The 19,778-nt window shown below is 52.1% G+C and overlaps 1 protein-coding gene across 7 annotated transcripts in view; it reads right to left on the bottom strand.

Annotated features, from left to right (window-relative positions):
• The window catches only part of ARAP1 (ArfGAP with RhoGAP domain, ankyrin repeat and PH domain 1), a 61,907-nt gene that overhangs the window by 24,542 nt on the left and 17,587 nt on the right, over nucleotides 1-19,778 (bottom strand). For 3 of the 7 annotated variants that reach the window (XM_018059391.1, XM_018059393.1, XM_018059395.1), the window contains exons 3-7: nucleotides 15,308-15,859; nucleotides 1,911-2,080; nucleotides 1,234-1,301; nucleotides 536-699; nucleotides 239-394 (exon numbers count right to left, since the gene is read on the bottom strand). In XM_018059391.1, the coding sequence (XP_017914880.1) occupies nucleotides 239-394; nucleotides 536-699; nucleotides 1,234-1,301; nucleotides 1,911-2,080; nucleotides 15,308-15,816 (1,067 nt within the window). In that variant the 5' untranslated portion in view covers nucleotides 15,817-15,859. Of the gene's footprint in view, nucleotides 1-238; nucleotides 395-535; nucleotides 700-1,233; nucleotides 1,302-1,910; nucleotides 2,081-10,467; nucleotides 10,909-15,307; nucleotides 15,860-19,778 lie in introns of those variants that run through there. The other 4 variants (XM_018059392.1, XM_018059394.1, XM_018059396.1 and 1 more) reach the window with 2 other exon arrangements.

Here is a 19,778-nt window from a genome sequence, read left to right as displayed (position 1 = left end):
TCCCCACTGCTTTAGGAGCACAGAGTTTTGCCCACTGGACCACCAGGAAAAAGACTTCCCAGTTTTAAGGGTAATAACACATAAATCTGGTGGGGATGATGGGCAGTTACAGTTTACCTAGAGGGAGACCTGCTCAAATAACCTTGTCCCTTCTGGTTTTCTGATCCGTGATACCAAATATACTAGACTGAGCCCATCCCGTGCAGGGCACCAGCACAACCCAACAGGCCTCACTCACCCCTGCGGGGGGTTCTTGTCCAGCCAGCCAGCCTTGATGACCAGTGGGGTGGGGGTGGGGCCCACAGGCAGGCCGTCCATGGGGTGTGGGGGAAGCTCAGGGGTCAGGAGGCTGCTGGGCAAAGATGAGCTCAGGCTGCTGGTGTGCCAGTCACCACTGTGGGGAGAAGAGAGGGGATGAGGGGGCCAGAGTGGGGACTCCCCCAGGGCTGGGGCAGAGGAGATGGAGAGAACAGGCTGGGCATGGTGAAGGAGGGTGGCCAGTTGGGAGAACCACCCGAGAGGAGTGGACACTTACTTGGGGACATGCTCGTAGGCATAGTCATCCTCATCTTCATCCCCTTGGTCGTCTCCAGACAGGTCCTCCCCCTCGCTCAGCAGACTGGCCACACGCACGGCCCGTGGGACTTGACTCGCTGGGGGCTCCTCCTGCCCCCCAGACCCACTCAGTGTCACGCTCTCCTTCAAGCCCGAGATCACACCTCTAAGGGCTGCCACACCCACCTCTGTCCAGGCCCAGGGCCCACACAACTTGGCACTTCTGTTTCCTCACCCACCTCTCCTCCCCAACCCCCAGCAGACTACCCAGGGACCCAGGGAGATGGGGTCACACAGACAGAGAAAACCAGTGCAGGCAGGGGCCCAGGTCAGAGACAAAGACAGAAGGATAAACAGATAAAGACACGGATGGAAAGTTAGGACACTCAAGAGAGACAGGGACACAGAAAGTGAGACAGACACAGGGACAGACACCCCAAAAGAGAGGGAGAGAGGGGGTCACACAGCCATCCAAGATGCAGCTTAAGACTAGATCTGGAGCCACAAACCAGAGCCCCCAGACCCTTGCACATCTGGACAGAGAAGAGCAAGGGAACTTTCCAGGGAGTCGGCTGCTCACTCTCTGTTGGGTGGTCCCCAGGGTCTGAAAGGCAGCGGGTGGCCCACCCTCCATGCTGACAGGCAGACAGCCCAAACCCAAACCACCACCTGCCCTACCTTCTTGGTCATCACGGCAGCTGGGGCCCTCGGCCCCTCCTCTGGGACCTCATCGTAGTCAGAGTCATCTGGGGAGGTAGACGGGTGGGAGAGACTCAGAGGCAAGGAAACCAGGCCTCGCCTAGCCCATGAGTGACCCCTGCCCCGACTCTGGCCTGGTTTTCAAAACAAGGCACGAGGGACAGGAAGTGCTATTTATACTCTCGAGGCTTCATAGGACAGAATTAGAGGGTAGCAGAAGGAGAGGCCAGGCCGCCACAAGGAGATCTAACTAGGCAGCAAGCTCGGGGGTCAGGGCAGGGACTCTCCTAAAAAGGCTAAAAAAAAAAAAAAAAAAACCAAACAAACAAACAAACCAAGAATCGAGACTCAAGAAAAGCGGACAAGCCAAGGAAAAGCAAACTGCCCAGGACCATGGAAAATAGTCCTAAACTTTAAACCGTGAGTAACTCAAGAAGTCTGCCATCTGTCCCCACCTAGCAGTCAGTCTGCTGGAGAGCTGGGTGCTGTCTCCATTCAGAGGCTGAAGGGAAGGATGCTTACCTGTCCAGGGCCACACAGCGGGTCAGTGGCAGGGCCCAGGACAAAGGGGAGTGTGATCCTTGCATCCTTATAGACTCTTCAGCCCTGAACCCAGGCTACCCACCCCAAGTCCCATGCTGCATTACAGCACTCACCAAACTCCGGGGGCAGGCGGGGGGGCTTCGGAGGGACCTCTGGGGCACTGCAAGGTGCAGACAGGGGCTGAGGAGGCCCCCTGGGGAAAGTGGCCGGAGGCTCCACAGGCTCTGGTTGGGGAGGGGGCGGTGATGGTGGTGATAGTAACTTCTCTTCTTTGGAGGGAAGGCTGGGAACAGACCAAAAGTTGGGCATCAACCTCAGTGTGGCTGAGTCACTGAGTCTGCAACACTGCAACAGGGCCAGGACTCAAACTCATTGAGCCCCAAGCTCCCCTGAGCTGCAGCACAACTCATTCATTCCACACACTCAGAGATAAGCCCGCCTTGCCTCACTCCCCTGCCCACCCCCTCCAGGCTCCCCAAAGCAGGTGCCTTCCTTGGCTTCATGAGCTAGCCCTGCACTGCTGGGCAGGGTCAACTGGCCCCAAAGTGCTAATCTTTAGCCACACGTACCCACTGGGTCTCCACTCTAAAACAGGGCTGAAGACCAGAACGGGGTGGGAGGCAGTTTGCTTCCCAGCCTAGGGAACCAGGGAAGGTTGGACCTGAGCTTTTAAGAAGAAGGCATTTGTCTGAGAATGGACGAGACAAGACTGAAATGGGCATCGAGGCCAAGGGCACAGACCAGAGCCTCAGAAACCAAGTCCTGAGGCAACAAGTCATGGATCTCTGGCTCATAACCACCTTCTTTATTGTCTTGGATATTCACCATCCTCTCAGTGCCCTCAGACCTCTCAAATCATCTGAACCCACCACACTCCCTGCTTTTCATCTCTGCTACCCCTGCCCCAGGAAGCCCTCCAGACTCCAAGGCCTGGGCTCCCAGAGCCACTAGACTCCTGTCTGTCTGTCTGTCTCAGCACAGATCACACTGCTCCCTGCAGGCTGAGGGTCTCCAAAGGGCTTCAGCATCAGAGACATGGGTTTGAGCCTTGCCTTGGTTTCAGTTCCTGTGTGCCCTGAGGCAAGCACCTAGCCTTTCTGAGCCTCAGTTTCTTCTTTGGTGAACTGAGAACTACCAATCCATTGTGGCAGGGTGGCTGGAGGATTAAACAAGACGTGGCGTATCACAGGCCAACACACAGGAGGCAGAGACCACCAGCCGGATCAGGTGCCTGAGCCCTGGAAGCCTGGCACCAACTGCCATCTCTGCCAGGGTCCAGCAGGGACTGAGAAGGAGCACCCGAGCGGTGGGCCACTTTCCCCACCGCTGACCTCAGCCTCTTTACTGCCCAGTGTCCCTGGCAGTGGCTAAGAGTGTGTGACCACCAAGAAAGCAAGGAAGGGCTCGGCATGAACACGATGCCAGGCCTTGGCTCCTGCTCTTGCTTCCTCCAGGAATACCTTGCTCCCTGGTTTCTGATCAGAGATCTCAGTTCAGTTCAGTTGCTCAGTTATGTCCAACTTTTTGAGACTCCATGGACTGCAGCATGCCAGGCCTCCCTATCCATCACCAACTCCCAGAGTTTACTCAAACTCATGTCCATTGAGTCGGTGATGCCATCCAACCATCTCATCCTCTGTCGTCCCCTTCTCCTCCGGCCTTCAATCTTTCTCAGCATCAGGGTCTTTTCAAATGAGTCAGTTCTTCACATCAGGTGTCCAAAGTACTGGAGTTTCAGCTTTAGCATCAGTCCTTTCAATGAATATTCAGGACTAATTTCCTTTAGGATGGACTGGTTTGATCTTTCAGTCCAAGCAGCAGTCCAAGGGGCTCTCAAGAGTCTTATTCAACACCACAGTTCAAAAGCATCAATTCTTTGGCGCTCAGCTTTCTTTATAGTCCAACTCTCACATCCATACATGACTACTGGAAAAACCACAGCTTTGACTAGATGGACCTTTGTTGGCAAAGTAATGTCTCTGCTTTTTAACATGCTGTCTAGGTTGGTCATAACTTTTCTTCCAAGGAGTGTCTTTTTAATTTCATGGCTGCAGTCACCATCAGTAGTGATTTTGGAGCCCCCCCCCCAAAAAAGTCTGTCACTGTTTCCCCATCTATTTGCCATGAAGTGATGGGACCAGATGCCATGATCTGCATTTCCTGAACGTTGAGTTTTAAGCCAACTTTTCCACTCTCCTCTTTCACTTTCATAAAGAGGCTTTTCAGTTCTTCCTCACTTTCTGCTATAAGGGTGGTGTCATCTGCACAAGGTTATTGATATTTCTCTCGGCAATCTTGATTCCAGCTTGTGCTTCATCCAGCCCAGTGTTTCTCATGATGTACTCTACATATAAGTTAAATAAGCAGGGTGACAATATACAGCTTGATGTACTCCTTTCCCAATTTGGAACCAGTCTGTTGTTCCATGTCTAGTTCTAACTGTTGCTTCCTGACCTGCATACAGATTTCTCAGGAGGCAGGTCAGGTAGTCTGGTTTTCCCATCTCTTGAAGAATTTTCCACAGTTTGTTGTGATTCACACCATCAAAGGCTTTGGCATAGTCAACAAAGCAGAAATAGATATTTTTCTGGACCTCTCTTGCTTTTTCAATGATCCAACAGACGTTGGCAATTTGATCTCTGGTTTCTCTGTCTTTTCCAAATCCAGCTTGGAAGTTCATGGTTCACGTACTGTTGAAGTCTGCCCTGGAGAATTTTGAGCACTACTTTACTAACAAGTGAGATAAGTGCAATTGTGCGGTAGTTTGAGCATTCTTTGGCATTGACTGTCTTTGGGATTGGAATGAAAGCTGACCTTTTCTAGTTCTGTGGCCATTGCTAACTCTTCCAAATTTGCTGGCATATTGAGTGCAGCAGTTTCACAGCATCATCTTTTAAGATTTGAAGTAGCTCAACTGGAATCCCATCACCTCCACTAGCTTTGTTCGTAGTGATGCTTCCTAAGGCCCATTTGACTTTGCATTCCAGGATGTCTGGCTCCAGGTAAGTGATCATACCATCGTGATTATCTGGGTCATGAAGACCTTTTTTGTATAGTTCTTCTGTGTATTCTTGCCACCTCTTCTTAATATCTTCTTCTTCTGTTAGGTCCATATCATTTCTGTCCTTTATTGTGCCCATCTTTGCATGCAATGTTCCCTTGGTATCTCTAATTTTCTTGAAGAGATCTCTAGTCTTTTCCATTCTATTGTTTCCTCTATTTCTTTGCACTGAGATCTACTCATCCTTTAACTTCTCACTCAATGCCCCTTCTCTCAAAGTCTTTCCTGACCCCTCCTTCCTGCTCCCCTAGGCCCTGCCCATGTTATCCTCTGTGATGAGCTTTTAGGTGAATTATTCCAAGTAACCCGATTTTTAGTAACGCCTTCCTTTGTGCCAGGTACTGTGCTAGCATCTAAGCCAGACCTGAACCCTGATGCCACAGTCTGGATGCTTCTTAGGACACGTAGTGGCTACTTCTAGATCACCCTGAACTCTATCTTCTTTTTCTCCATAGGTAAAGAATGGACAAAATTCTTTCTCCCTAGAAACCTGATGAAGGTGGTATGTCAGCCACGCTCCCAGGCAACACTACCTTTAGTGGCTTGAGTGTGGAACTGCACCTGGACTGGGAGAAATTGTAAGTGATCTCTTGACCTGGGGGAGAAGCTGGAGCTCTGGGCTTCCCAGAGTGTGGAAGCTTGTTACTGGGCACAGCCTGTGCAAAGGACCTGAAGCCACACCTGCTAGGTTGTTAGAAGACATATTGGCTCCTTGGAGCAAGAGGTCTCCAAGCCAGGGTGGCTCCCACACTTGTCCACTGTGAGTCTTGTCCCCCACCCCCAAGCTGCCCCCTGGAGGACCACAGAGAATGGCCCCCAGACAGCTATGTGGACGGCGGCAGTGACTGCCAGGAGCACCCTCCAGCAGAGGAAGACCCACCGCTGTCCTGGTGGCCAGCTCTTCCCTCTCTCTATGCTTCTCAGAGAATCTGATGCCAAGTGGGCCTAGGGTGGGAGTTTAGCTGGACCTGCGAAGACTCCCCCTACAATGAGCACTGTACTAGGCTGTCTCCCCAACATGACCCTGAATCTCTTTAGGGCAAGGGCAGCCTTGATCTTGACTCTTTATCCCCACAGCCCACCTAGTACAGGGCCTGGCTGAGATAGCAACAAGAGCATGTTGGCTGGGTGGGTGGGTGGATAGGTAGGTGGACAGGTTAGCCAATAGGGTCAAGAGGGAAGCAAATAAAAGGCAGGCCCGAGGGCATGACCTGTGGTGTCAGCTCCCAGCTGGTCAAGTCTAAAGTCCAAAGCAAACTATCACACATAGTCTCCCAGACTCCAATAGGAAGGGGCCCTTGGAGGCCCAGCCTGTGATCAGCTGAGAGGAGAGCTCTAGGATGTTGGATCAGGACCAATCAGACGTGCTCAGAGCAGGGGGGACAGCCTCTGCCCTTCCAATGCCAAGCAGGGCTGTGTCGGCCTGGCTCCCTGCCTCCCCCAGGACTCAGAGCCAGCACTGAGGCAAAGCTGATGGCAACAGAGCATCCTCAGAACCCAGGCAGCATCAGTCCTCTCATCTCTGGCCCCCAGTCCTCCCCCACCACCGTCCTGATCATCTGTGAGGGACCTGCCCTTCCTGAGGCCTGGCTCCCCAGCACGTGGGTTCCCTAAGACAATTGCCATATCCTCCTTCTTCACTACTGTATGCCCAGCACTCAGCAGGGATTAATAAATGAAGACCTGGATTACTTAATTTTTATTAAGTATGTGTGTGTGTATGCATACTTTCCCAGGAGCTTTAAGTGGATTCACTCATTTACTCATCACAAGGGTTCCCTAAGGCAGGGCTTCTTGCTATCCCCACTTTACAGATGAGGAATTGAGACATGGAGACAGGAAGTAATTTGTTCTTGGTCCCACAACTAGGATGTTCACCCAGGAAGTACAGCACCACAGCTGCAAACTCAACCATCAGGGGCAAATGAGGCCATAGCCGGGATCCCAGGGCTTCTCTGAGATCCGCCTCCTCACACTGGCTACAACTCAGGATCCAGACAGCTCTGAGTTGATGTTCCATCCAAAAGGAAATGTGATCACATTTCTGATGGCCCTGTTACCATAGTGATAAGGGAGACAGGAACAGATGCTAAGGGCTCCTTTCCCAGCAAAGTCTTTGCAGGAAAAGGGTTATATGCCAAGAAAGCGGAGCAAGGGGACCCCACGGGCCTCCCAATCTCATTCTAGACGTCTCTTCCAGGAAGCCTCCTAGCTGATCCCTCTCCCCGCCTACCACGGGGGACCAGGGCCATGCTGAGTCAGGGCCAAGCCCAGGAAAGGAGAAGTGGTATCAGGAAGGCACAGATGTGGGAAATTCTGGGGGACGGGGCAGTGCCCACAGAGTGCCCGAAAACTAGCCAGAGTCCTGACCACTTGGTGCCTGCACCCCTTAGAGCAGCCCCAGCTCCAATCTGTAGCTGAAGCCCAGCTGGGGTGCTCCCACTGACCCCTGGCCCTACAAGACCGGAAGATCAGTCCCAGGCCTGGGCATGGACTCAGCAGCCCTGCTCACACCACTTCTTCCTGCCTACACCTCCTGGCCCTCTCCCTACATCTCAGCTTGTGGAAAGCCTGTCTGTGCCTTTGAACACGGCTCAATAGTCCTCCTCTGGGCAGCCTCCGCGACGCCCATGCAAAGCTGCTCTCCGCCTGCCCCTCATTCCTGACCCCTCTGCTCCTTCAGCCCCTTTCTTCTCTATCTAAGTGGCATATGGACCCATCTGCTCTCCACCTTATGCCCAAAGCAAGGCTAGGCACTCTAGGGCAGGGGGCACCCCAGCCTGGGCCCTTAGCCTAAGGAGGTTTGTTTTACTGGGTTACAGCAAATACATACAGCCAACCTTACATATCTATAGATTAGGGGACATGTGAGGGTCCCAAGCCAGAATGGGTAAGAACAGAGGAGTAGGGTGACCATGTAATTAATCATATAAACGATAACATTTCCAAGAGTTAAAAGAGGCACTTTTTTTTTTTTCGCAGCATGTGGGATCTTAGTTCCCTGACCAGGGATCAAACCCATGCCCCCTGCATTGTGAACAAGTGTAGAATCTCACCCACTGGACCACCAGAAAGTCCCAAAAGAGGCACTATTAACAACTATGTCAGGTCACAGGTGCAAGTGGGCTTATCCTGGGCGAAATGAGACATGTCGTCACTGTAGGTAAGAGACGCAGCTTGGCAGCCAGGCAGCCCTGGACCTCCAATCCAGCTGAACCACTGATCGGTCTGTGTCCTTCCAAAGCATATCACTTCACCTCCAAGCCTCAAGTTCCCCTCTGATCTGCTTCCCGGCTCGCTGACAACCAGTAGAGAGCCACGGTCACAAGTTGTCAACACAATTTTCTCACCCTGGCTGTGGCTGGGTGAGGCCACAGGGCCACTCTGCAGGAGGCCCAGGCTGCACAGGCTGAACCAGGAACCTGCTTCATGGCCCCTCCTCCAGGGTGGCCCCTGGATCTCAGTCACCCCAGAGGCAGAGGGGCCGGGATACAGGACGGGGCAGTCTGAATATCTCAGGCTGGCCTGGAACTCATCCCCCACTCACACTCCAGCCATCCTGAGCTGAGCTGCTTTCCATAAATGCGGACTTGCAGGCTTTTGTCCATACTGTTCCTTCCACCAGGAACACAGCTCCCTGCCCGGCCACCTGCTACTTTTCCTTCCAAAGGTGCAAGTCATACATCCTTCTTCTCCACTTTGTGCCTCCCTTAGTACCCCTGGCTGGGTTGGGGTCTCTTTGACGCTTCTCTAGCCTTCAGGCTTCTGAGCACTCAGTATAGTTGTATCTTTCATTGTCTGCTTCACTGTACTGACCTCAGAGGACCAAGGACCCGGGTCTACACTCCGTCCTGAGTCAGGATCTTCTCCCTAAAGGGTCACACAGGCCTTGGAGGGACCCAGCCCAAACCAGCCCCTGGACTTGCACCAGCAGGGCCAAGAGGTGGGGTCAGACCATGATTTGGACACATTGGCCTCCTCTCCTGACCTCCTCTACCCACGAGGGCAGCCTTTCCCAACTCCCCACTTCCTTGTCCTCCTTGGGGCCCATGCCTCAGCCCTATGCTTCCTTCTTCCTCCATGGCTGCCCTTATCCTTCCTTCTCCATCATGAGGCCCAAAGCTCAGCTCCTCTAGCACTTTCCGGGTTCTGTTCTATTTACTTCTGCCCAAGCCACAGTGGAGAAAGCCCTTCCCAGGGTATCACTCCTTAGACATGATGTCTGCTGGACGCCTCTCAGCTTTTGCATAAGCTGTGAATCCTCTCAGGCCAAGCCCTCTCCATGCCACAGCATCACCCAACACAGAGGGGGCTTTGGTGACTGCATTTTGAGTGAATGAATGACCATCACCCCACTCACATACTGAATACTGGAGGTCAGCATCTCTCCATCCCTCCATAGAGCAGTGCCCAACTGACCTGGCACCCACCTTTAAAACCAATGTTTCACCCAGCTCTTTGCACATGCCCTTGGAACAATGTAACTACCACTGGCTTAAGTATCCCCTTTATGCCAGGCATTCTCATGGAAGTCTTTTTTTTTTCATTTAATCCTCATGATGACCCAGATCATCAACTCTCCTGTGCTCAAGATACACCTCCTCCTTCAGGAAGTCCACCCAACTGCTCCCTCCTCTAAGCTCACAGTTGGGCGCCCTGCTGTCGTGGGCAGCAAAGGGTGAGGCCTAGGTCTCCTGTGGCAGCTCTTCACGCCTCCTAGGCCTGACCCAATGCTGGCCTGTGAAGGCAGTGGGGGGAGGAAGTTCACCCCTCAGGGAGCACATGACTGTACTAGCCCCTCTCCCCCATCCCTGGGCTGGCCTGGCCAGAGGAGAAGGTGCAGGTGTTTGCTGGGCCCTGTGGAAAGATGAGCCAAGGGTGCAGGGGTGGGCCAGCCACACAGACAGAATCTGCTTAGAGGAATCTCTTTGCCCCTAGTGGCCCAAGTATGGGGTTACTGAGTTCATTAGGGGTTACAGCAACTGGGGAGATCCCCCCAATAACAAAGGCACACCCACCATACCAGCAGGCCTGGAAGAAGGGGTAGGAAGACACGAGTTAAGGGTCAGCCCTTGGCAGGTCTCCCTGTTGCCTGGAAGAGGGGAGGGCAAGAGGGCTTGGATAGGTGAGCTTCCAGAGCTACAGCACCCTTGAACTTGACCCTGAGGTAAGTCACCTAAGCCTCCGAAGGGAATCCTCAGGGGGGTGCAGGGAGCCAGAAGTGAGATCAGCACCAGATCGCTTTAGGGCAGAGGCCCCACAGAGGAGCAGTCCAGGCGGCCCAGAAGACAGGCCCCGGAGGCTCCCAATGAACCCAGGAGAGACACTTACAGGGAGATGGAGCTGCGGAAAGCCCAGGGCAGAAGTGGAGAAGAGAGAGGGGAGAAAAGGAAAGGGCAGGAGAAAACAGAAAATGTAGAGAAAGTGAAAGAAAAGAGGGAAGTCTGAGAGTAAAAAAGGGAGGGGGAGGAGAGCAGCACAGAAAACCTAACCTGGGGAGAGGTGACAGACAGACAGACAGTCTGGGATTCCTGCCCTCCCAGGCCCGTAGGAAGAGACTGCCCCCTTCCCTCAGCCGACAGCCCAGCCCACGGTGGCCCCTTGCTCACCCTCAGACGCCCTCTGGATCCAGGGCCCAAGAGCTCCCGTGGTTCTGGCCAGCTGCGCCCAATGTGAGCCGGGTACCTGACTGTCCAGCCTGTGTCCGACCCACGCTGGTCTCGCAGACAGCCTGGCCCCACTCCCTGGGTGTGCCTGAGGCCACGTCTGGTTCCAGGTATGGCTCTGCACTCCCGTGATTTGTGTCGGAGTGTTTGTGATCACTTGTTGGAGTGTGTGTTTCTGTGTGTGACTGTGAGTCTGTCTGGGAGAGTGAGTGTGTGTACGTGTACGTGTATGTGCGTGTCTGTGTCTGAATCCAGCTTTGGTCTTCTCTAGCTTCCTGCTCTCCGCCTCCCCCCGCCCCCTGCAGCCCTGGCCAACACACACACTTCCTGAAAACTCGACTGAGACAGAGAAAAGTCACCCAGAATCCCCTGGGGCAGACACTTCCTTCCCGCCCCCAGGCTGGCTCCCCCTCTAAGCTGAAGTGGGTGGACAAACTACTCCAGTGACATCAAGCAGGGCCTTCCAGAGTGGATACTCTGGCTGGCCCCTCCCCACTCACACAAGGCCCAGAGAAGCTAGGAAAGAGGCTCTCTGAAGAGAGCAAGTTCTGCCCCAGCAACAAGTGATCAGTCTCCAGGAAGCCCAGGGATTGGCTGGGCTGCAGAGGGTCGAGGGCACAGGTGGGAGGCCTTGCGATGTGACTCCAGCTGGCTGCTGCCCACTCTGGGCAAATTTTCCCTCTTCTCCAGGTTTCTCCAGACATCCAAGTATCGGAGTAGGACACGGAGGCCCAGAGCAGGCTAGGGGAGGCTCTGCAGAGTGACCCTGGGTCAGAAATGACCTCGCTGCCACGGTCAGGGAAGCAGGCTCAGAGGGTTCACATCTATGACACCTGAAGCTGAGTAGACAGTCCCAGGCCAACAGGCAGGGTTTGAACACTGCCTTCTCCTATACTGGGTTGTGTGACTTTGAACAAGTTTCTCAGTGTCTCTGGACTTGTCAGTTAGTTACCCATTACAGGCTTAGGTGATGGTGGGGGTGCAGACCCTTTGGGGGTGAAACAGGGTCCTCCTAGGCCAGGCAAATAGTGAACCTGCTTCTGAGAGTTCTGACCCAGTTGGGGCAGAGGGGAAGAGATGCCATCCTTGCTCATTTTCTGCCTGCCTCCCCTAAAGGTCTCTCCCTTTCCAAGATGCCTGGGGTGACAGAGGTCGGGGAGTGGGAAGGGATTTGGGGTATCCTGTAACCCTACTGTCCAGGGTCCAGTGTGTGCGGAGGGCACTCACAGGGTGCTGAGTCAGCATGGGCAGCACACAAGCTCAGCACCTGGTGGTACAGAAGCTCATGCAGGTCTCATCTATTTACTCAAACAACAAACATTTTCTGAGTACCTGTCAGGCACCTGGCATTGTTTCAAATGTTGGGTATGTGGCAGTAAATGAAACTGAAAAGGATCTGAGCCCCTAATGGAGCTGACATTCTAGGGGGCTCGGCCTTTTGGCAGCACTTGCAAACACAGCACAAGTACACACTGGCTCACACCTGACCGTACACAAAGAAACAACTCACCACCCACAACACACGCACTCACAAATACACTCATGTTCTTGGAGCCCCCACAGTACAGAACACTTGGGCACATGTATGTGTGCATACAGGGCGTGATAAATTTGTATACACACTATAGCACGTAACCACTGAAATCGTATAAATCCCCACCTGTGTATACACATAATTATTACACGCTGCCTCCCTTAGAACATGTGCGGTTGCAGAAATACACAGACATGCTACCACCTGGCTAGATGTACACCTATAGGTGCACACAGACAAACTGGCCAGCCACGCCCTCACGTGGAGTTACTCCCTCCTAAGTACACACATGCACACACAGTAATCAATCACAAATTCCACTGGGAAGCCCAGTGATGGACCGGAGCCAGGGAAAAACGCTCCCTCAGTCACCTCATGATCTGGTGTAAGAGGCCCTAAGATTGAGAGAGTAAGACCTACGTCACTAGAGGGTACAAGCAAGGACAGGAAGGCCAGATCAGGAAGTGGGGACTCCTGCAAGCGAGGCAGGGGCCGGCCAGGCTGGGCTGTCTTCCACTGTGCACCACAGAGCCTGGGGTCACAGAAAGGCGTTGTGAGGGGAAGCCAGTCAGGGTCCAAAACCTGCCCAGCCTTTATCTGTTACCCACACGTGGCCCAGCCCTTGTCTGTTAACCACATGTGAGGCTCTCTCTGCCCTTAGAGTTTTTCTATCTCTGGACTGTAAAGACTTTGCACACCCTGGAAGCCCAGGAGGCTAGGACTGCAGATGCCCACAATTCCAAGTGTCAAAGACCCCAGGATACAGAAGCCAGGCTTGGCAGCTCACCTGCCATTCTACCACAAGGAATAGCCCCACATTGCAAGGAATAATTGCCTACGAAGTCTCTCAGCCTGGAATGAATTTTAGGTTCTCTAGCTACAAGGGGCCAGATTCCTGACCATGGGAATCTGGCTTCCCACAGAGGTTGGCTAAGTTCAGAATGAAGATCTGAGAGTGGGGCCTGGCATCCTAGGGCAAAGACAGGACCCTTGCTCTACCCAGAAAGTCTCCTGAATTCAGGAGGGCCATGGAGAGCCAAGGAGGATACCTGATGGGGAGACAGGCCCAAAGGAGCAGCTTTTCCTAGTCAGAATCATGCATCCAGCTGGACCTGCTCAGGTAGCTCGCCTTCTAAGCAGGAACCCAGGCATACACTTCTTGGCTAGGGTTTATGCCTCCTCAGCCTTCGTGAACGTTCTATGGACAGGGCCCTGCCTCCTGCCCTTGTTCACCTATTCCCAGCCTTCATAGACAGGTGTGCATGAACACACATACACACACATCCCATTCTAAAGATGTAGTTAAAGGAAATAAAAATTACTTCTGCAGGCAGAAGGGTGGCCACTAGAGGGTGCAGTGGCACCAGGAAACTCCAATCTGGCCTCTAAGCCAAGCTCCTGCGACTGCTATTGCTGCTAAGTCGCTTCAGTCGTGTCCGACTCTGTGCAACCCCACAGCCTCAGCCGTCCCTGGGATTCTCCAGGCAAGAACACTGGAGTGGGTTGCCATTTCCTTCTCCAATGCATGAAAGTGAAATGTGAAAGTGAAGTCGCTCAGTCGTGTCCGACTGTTCGCGACCCCATGGACTGCAGCCCACCAGGGTCCTCCATCCATGGGATTTTCCAGGCAAGAGTACTGGAGTGGGGTGCCACTGCCTTCTCCGAGCCAAGCTCCCAGGGGATCCCATTACCTCTCCCAGCGTGTGAACCTATGAAAGGCACAATGAACTCTTTTTGTGCTCTTACCAATCAAACCTCAAAACACCACAGCCCTGGCTTGGCCTCAGAAGGCCCTTTAATGCCCCTCTTGAAGGGGGAAAACCTCCCAGGTCCTCCCCAGAGGGGCTCCCTCAGCATGTACTTGGCATGGATCCAGCCAGTGTTCCCCTCTCTTCTCTGAGCCTTAGTTTCTCTGCTTGAAATAGGACACAAATGCCCCAGAGGAACTGCGCAGGGATCGAACGAGGTTATGTAAGTAAAGCACCCAGCACAGTGCCCAACAATAACTGAGACCAGGGGATCTTTCTCTACACATCCCTTCCTCCTCTAAGAAGCCTTCCCAGATTAGGCTGACTTGGCCCAAGTGCTACAATAAAGCCCCATTATACCCTTCATTACATACACAGCCACACCTGAGGATCTCCCCTAAACTGGGCACCCCAGCAAGTCGCAGGAAGGGAGGATACTTGTAAAGGAGATTAAATGCAATGTCCACAGAAGTAGGCGGAAACTCAGGAAAACAAGAAGGGGACTTCCCTGGTGGCCCAGTGATTTAGACTCCATGCTCCCAATGCAGAAAGCGTGGGTCCAATCCCTGGTCAGGGAACTAAGATCTCACATGCCGTATGGAGCGGTGCCCCCGCACCAAAATAAAAACATACTGAAAAAGAAAGAAAGGAAACAGGAGTACCAGGACCTAGGAGCGGGGAAAATGGTTCTGGGGAGGAGGGAGGGTGAGCAGGATGTGGCCTGAGAACTGACCTTTGGCAGGAGCCATGTGAAAGGGGAAGACAAGAGCCCCAGCACCAAGGCCGGGGCAGTTGCTGCAACCTCCAGGACAATTTCTTCATTCCAGACTCCCCATTTCCTCCAAATGTTACCTCCCGACTGCAGACACAGGTGCCGGTTTCCCAATAACTCATATTCGCCAGGCCCCAAAATGAACCCAACTTCCTCCCAAACTCCCCTCTGTGCTCAGATCACAGATCAAGCATGGCACCATCAAGATGGAAAGCTGGATGCCATGTACTTCCTCGTGCCCTCTCTGCTCATGACCGGCCCAGCCCCAAGTCCTGTCCACTCTGGGGTCAAGCTCTCACTCCAATCTGCCCACTCCTCTCCAGTCTCATGCGCACAGCCTTAGTGGGGGCCTCACAGGTGGCCCTGTGCCCTCTCACTGGTCTCCCAGCCTCCTCCTCCATCAACGTTACCAGCAGCCAGGGTCATTCTTTCATACTCAGTTTTCAACTGATTGCTCCGCTGAAAACTCTCCCGGCTCCCCACCTGGCCTTCACGGCATGTCCCACCAGTGCCATCCACAAGCCTCACCGTCACTCATACTGCACTGTCTGCTCAGAGCACCTGAGGACTGCACTTTCCACCTCTGAGCTTCGCACATGTTGTTCCCGCCACCAAGGTGCCTTTCTTACCCCAGTGTCAAAAGCCGCAACCCTCCCTCCTGCCCTCTCCCCATACTGACCCTCTAGGTTCTCTGCCCATGTCCCTCCCACCCTGCACGCATCCACTCACCTCACCAGTGGGCGGGGGGGCCCGGTGCGGGGGGGCACGGGCGGAAGGCTGAGCTCTGTCAAATGCCGCTTGGCGGGCAGCGGGGGCACCACAGGGTCTGGAGCCGCTGTGGATGGGGCGGAGAAGCAGGTGGGCGGAAGGCAGCTCTTCCGGGGCGGGATGGGTGGGGCGGTGGGCAGCCCCTCATCCTCTCCAGCCGCAGGCAGTGGCTCCGGGGGAGTGGTGGGCGTGGGTGGTGAGCGGAAGACATGACGCTTCATGGGCACGGGCCGTGGGGCCAGGCGGGGTGCAGGGGCTGGGGGTGTGTGGGCACGGAGCAGGCCAGCCAGGATGCGGCGGCGGTGGCCAGGGAGCACCATGCCCATGTCCACCAGGCGGGTGTCACTGAGGCCTTGGCAGTCTGTGGCCCACACCAGGCCGTGCTGCTCGAAGAGCCTCGTGTACTGCTCCAGGTGCAGCGCTCGCAGCCACTCCGCCACCGAGAGCGCCCCGTCCCCGGCCTCCGCCATGGTTCCTGCCAGCAGAGGCCAGCCAGCAGGGCTCTGTCCAGACCTGGAATAGACACACGGGCACAGGTCAGAGGCAAGCTGTCCAGGTACAGGTCTCCAATCAACAATTCTCTGTGGCTTTTCCATGCCATGGGGTAAGCTCTGTGTTTGAGCTTTCTCCCCTGCATCCCATGTGCCAGGCAAGGCAAGGTACTGCCTGGGCTCTGAACACATAGGCTTCTCCTACTTCCTGAAACCTGCCACCTCCTCCCCCACCCCACCTCTGTGGCCTCCTAGCATCCAGCTCCTCCAGGAAGTCCTCCAGGACCTTCAGAGTTGGTGCTGTCTTAATCCCCATCCACGGCCTTGGCCACTGCTATGGCTGTGTCTGCATCTCTGCCCCTCCCACGTTCTGCAAGACCCAGGGATATTAGCAAGTATAGGTGGGATTGAGGGATACCACTGCTGGTCCCTTTATAGGCCCAGTCTGTGGGGTGAGCCTTACCCCCACCTCCATGCTCCTGAAGGAAGCAGATTACTCCAGGAGGTGCGTCAGCACAGCACCACACAGTCTGATGTCCTGGGCCTGTGGGTGAGTAACCCCTTCCCACCACTGAGGAGGGAAAGATGGGAATGGATAGGATAAGCCATTCTTTCATTTGTTCTTTCAAAACAGCCTTGTACTGGGCAATGGGGACTGAGGTCCCCTAACGATACTCAAGAACTCCTGACCTGGCAAGAGTCGAGGAACAGATGATGCCAAGCAGTGATTAACAGATCAAAAGAAAACGCTTACTGCTCATCTCCATAGATACTAAAGAGGCATATGATAAAACTCAATATCCAGTACACTTAAACAAAAATTTTAGTAAAACAGAAACAGATCGATACTTTCTTAAAATAAAACCAGCACTTTGCTTAACAGAAAAACGAGAGAAAAACTTCCATCATTATTCTTATTCATACTACTCTAAAAGTTCAACCAAAGTACACCATTGGTATAAAAACTGGGAAGGAAGAGTTAATCCATTACTTAAATATGAGTTCTGAATTGGAAAACCCAAAAAGTTCAGCTGAGAAAGTATTACAAACAGTAAAAGAATTTAGTAAGATAGCTAGGTTCAAAATTAATAGAATCAATATTTATAAGCAATTAACGAAGTAGAAACCAGGATGGAAGACCTCATTTACAACAGCATCACAAAATAAAAACCACCAAGAATAAACTTAGTAAGAAATGCATAGAATCTATAGGGAGAAAAATGTGGTACTAAGGGGCAAAAAGAAGTTCTGGATAGACAGACATGTTCCTGGATAGAGAGCATCATACAGATATTAACCCTAAGTTAATTTATAAATATGTGCTATCCTACTAAACATACACATAGAACTTCTTGGAGGGATGGGTGGTGGTGGCTAGACAAGCTGATTAAAAGTTCATGTGGAAAAACAAACAAGCAGGAAAAGCAGGAAAATTCTGGAAGTGAAGGAGTGGGCAAAGGAAGGGTAGAGTGAGAATCAGCCTCACCACATATTAAAACATATACATTAATCAATAAAACAGCACAGAAGTTAGGGACTTCCCTGTTGGTCCAGGGGTTAAGATTTCACCTTCCAAAGCAGGGGGTGCGGTTCAATGCCTGGTCAGGGAACTAGATCCTAAATACCACAACTAAAGATCCCTTAGGCAGTCAAATAAATAACTAATAAAAATTTTAAAAGAAAGACCCAAATACATTTAAGAATTTAGTAATACAACAAAAGCAACATCTCAAACTAGGAGGGAAAAGATGCATTATTAAATTGTTAGCGCAACTGTGTAGTGAGCTACAAAGCTGGACCCCTACACCTTACGACAGGATAAGTTACAGTAAATCATGAAAGGATATGAAAAATCTTTGTCTCAGAGAGGCAAAGGCCTTTTGGAAATGATACAAATCCAGAAGGATAAAGAAAAGACTAAAATATTCAACTGCAGGCAAAACATTCCTGCACAATTAAAAAAAAAAAAAACATCATAAGCAAGGCCAAGGGATAAATGACAAACTAGGGGGTATCACTCCTACCCCAAGCACAGGCTAATTTTCCTAGGCAGTTAAAAACACCTAGAAATAAGAAACAGACCAATAATCTGATAGATAAATGGGCAAAGAAGATGAACTGACAGAAAGAAAAGTATACATGGTTCTAAACGCAAGAAATGGAACATGGAACTTCCCCTCCTTACAGCGAGTGGTGACGAGGTGAGGCACTCCCCTCCCAGGATGGGGCAGTGCCTCTGGGAAGGGCAACGCCACCAGGCTGTGAAAACCTCAATGCTCTGGCCTTCTGACCCAGCCGCCCGTGGCTAGTTCCCTTGCAGTCTTCCTGGCGCATGTCCAAAAGGACGTATACCGCATTGTGTACAACGGCAAAAGGTATGAAGTAATCAAGATACACAAAGACTGGAGAATGGCTAACTAAATTACTGTGTAATCACACAGGAGAATGCTGAGCCATAGGGAACGAGGAGACTCCTTACATATCAGTGTGGGGTGACCTCCTAAGGAGCTGCTAAGTGACTAAAGAAAAATGAAGAAACTCCATAAGAAGGAGGGAACGCTACATGCTGCTAAGGATGACCTCCGATATGTATCAACCGACTAAAGAAAGGTTCAAAACACCATACCGAACATGCTGCCTTCCACATGAAAAAACACGAGAATAAAAACAAAAGGAGAGGATAGATCAGTGCGTGTCCACGGCTAAATGCAGATGGCTAAAATGATACAGAGGATACAGGCAATGCTGGTTGCCTCTAGGGAGGAATGCTGAGGGCTGAGGGGGATGGGAGGGTTTGTTAAAAATTTACCAAAAAAACATGACCACATGCACACACTGCCCGGGCCCTCCCTGGGCCCCATCAGCTTCCCTGGAAACCCGGCTTCAAGTGGCGGTAAACTTTTCACTTTACATGTTTTTCTATTACCCAAATTTTGAACTATGTGAATTTTTCTAAAAGGCTCCTGAGGGTCCCAAAGGAAGACACAAACAAACAGAAATACATTTGATGTTCTTTGATAAGGGGCTCTCAACATTATAAAGACAGCAGTTCTTCCCAGGTTAAGCTAATGCTAACACAATCCCAGCTAAAATTACCCACAGGCAGATTCTGAAGTTCATATTCAGGGAATTCCCTGGCAGTCCAGTGGTTAAGACTCTGTGCTTTCCATGCAAGGGATGCAGGTTCAATCCCCGGTCAGGGAACTAAGGTTCCCCTACGCCTCGAGGCACAGCCAAAAAGTAAGATACGGCCAAAAAAATAAAGTTCATATTCATGGATATTAAAGATCTATTGTTGGATGGAAAAGAAAGGTGCAGAACAGTGTTTTATTATGTAAAAATCTAGGGTAAAGAAAAAGAAAATATATACGTATACATACACGCACGCATATACACAAAACACTCGGATATGTATACAAGACACTGCTGTTGAGGAGGAGACTCCCAGCCGGGAGGACAAGAAAGGGAGGGTTACCTTTCACTGTATCCTCTTTATCTTTTTAATATCATACCATTTTCCAACAAATTACAACTTAAGATGATAACAGGATTATCTGGAAGTAAGAATAAGACCATAATGCACCAGGCACGGAAGGAAATCAAGTAATCAGGTACACACCTCACCTGTCTCACTGATCCCTGCTTGACTCCATCCTTCAAAGCTCTCCTGGGAAGTTCTTCGCAAGATCTCTGGCTTCACCCTCTCTCTCTGCCTCTTAACCTCAGTTTTTCAAAACGGAAAACAGGGGCTTCCCCAGTGGTCCAATGGTCCAATGCCTTGCCAGGCAGGGGACACCAGTTCAATCCCTGGTCCAGGAAGATCCTCCGTGCCATGGGGCAACTAAGGCCATGCAGCACAACTACTGAGCCTGTGCTCGAGAGCCCACGGCCCGCAGCTACCGAAGCCCACACACCAGAGCCCGTCCTCTGCAACAAGAAGC

Source organism: Capra hircus, chromosome 15 (assembly GCF_001704415.2).
Source record: "Capra hircus breed San Clemente chromosome 15, ASM170441v1, whole genome shotgun sequence".
NCBI classification, from domain to species: Eukaryota; Metazoa; Chordata; class Mammalia; order Artiodactyla; family Bovidae; genus Capra; species Capra hircus.
This window is presented reverse-complemented; position numbering and strand designations above follow the sequence as displayed.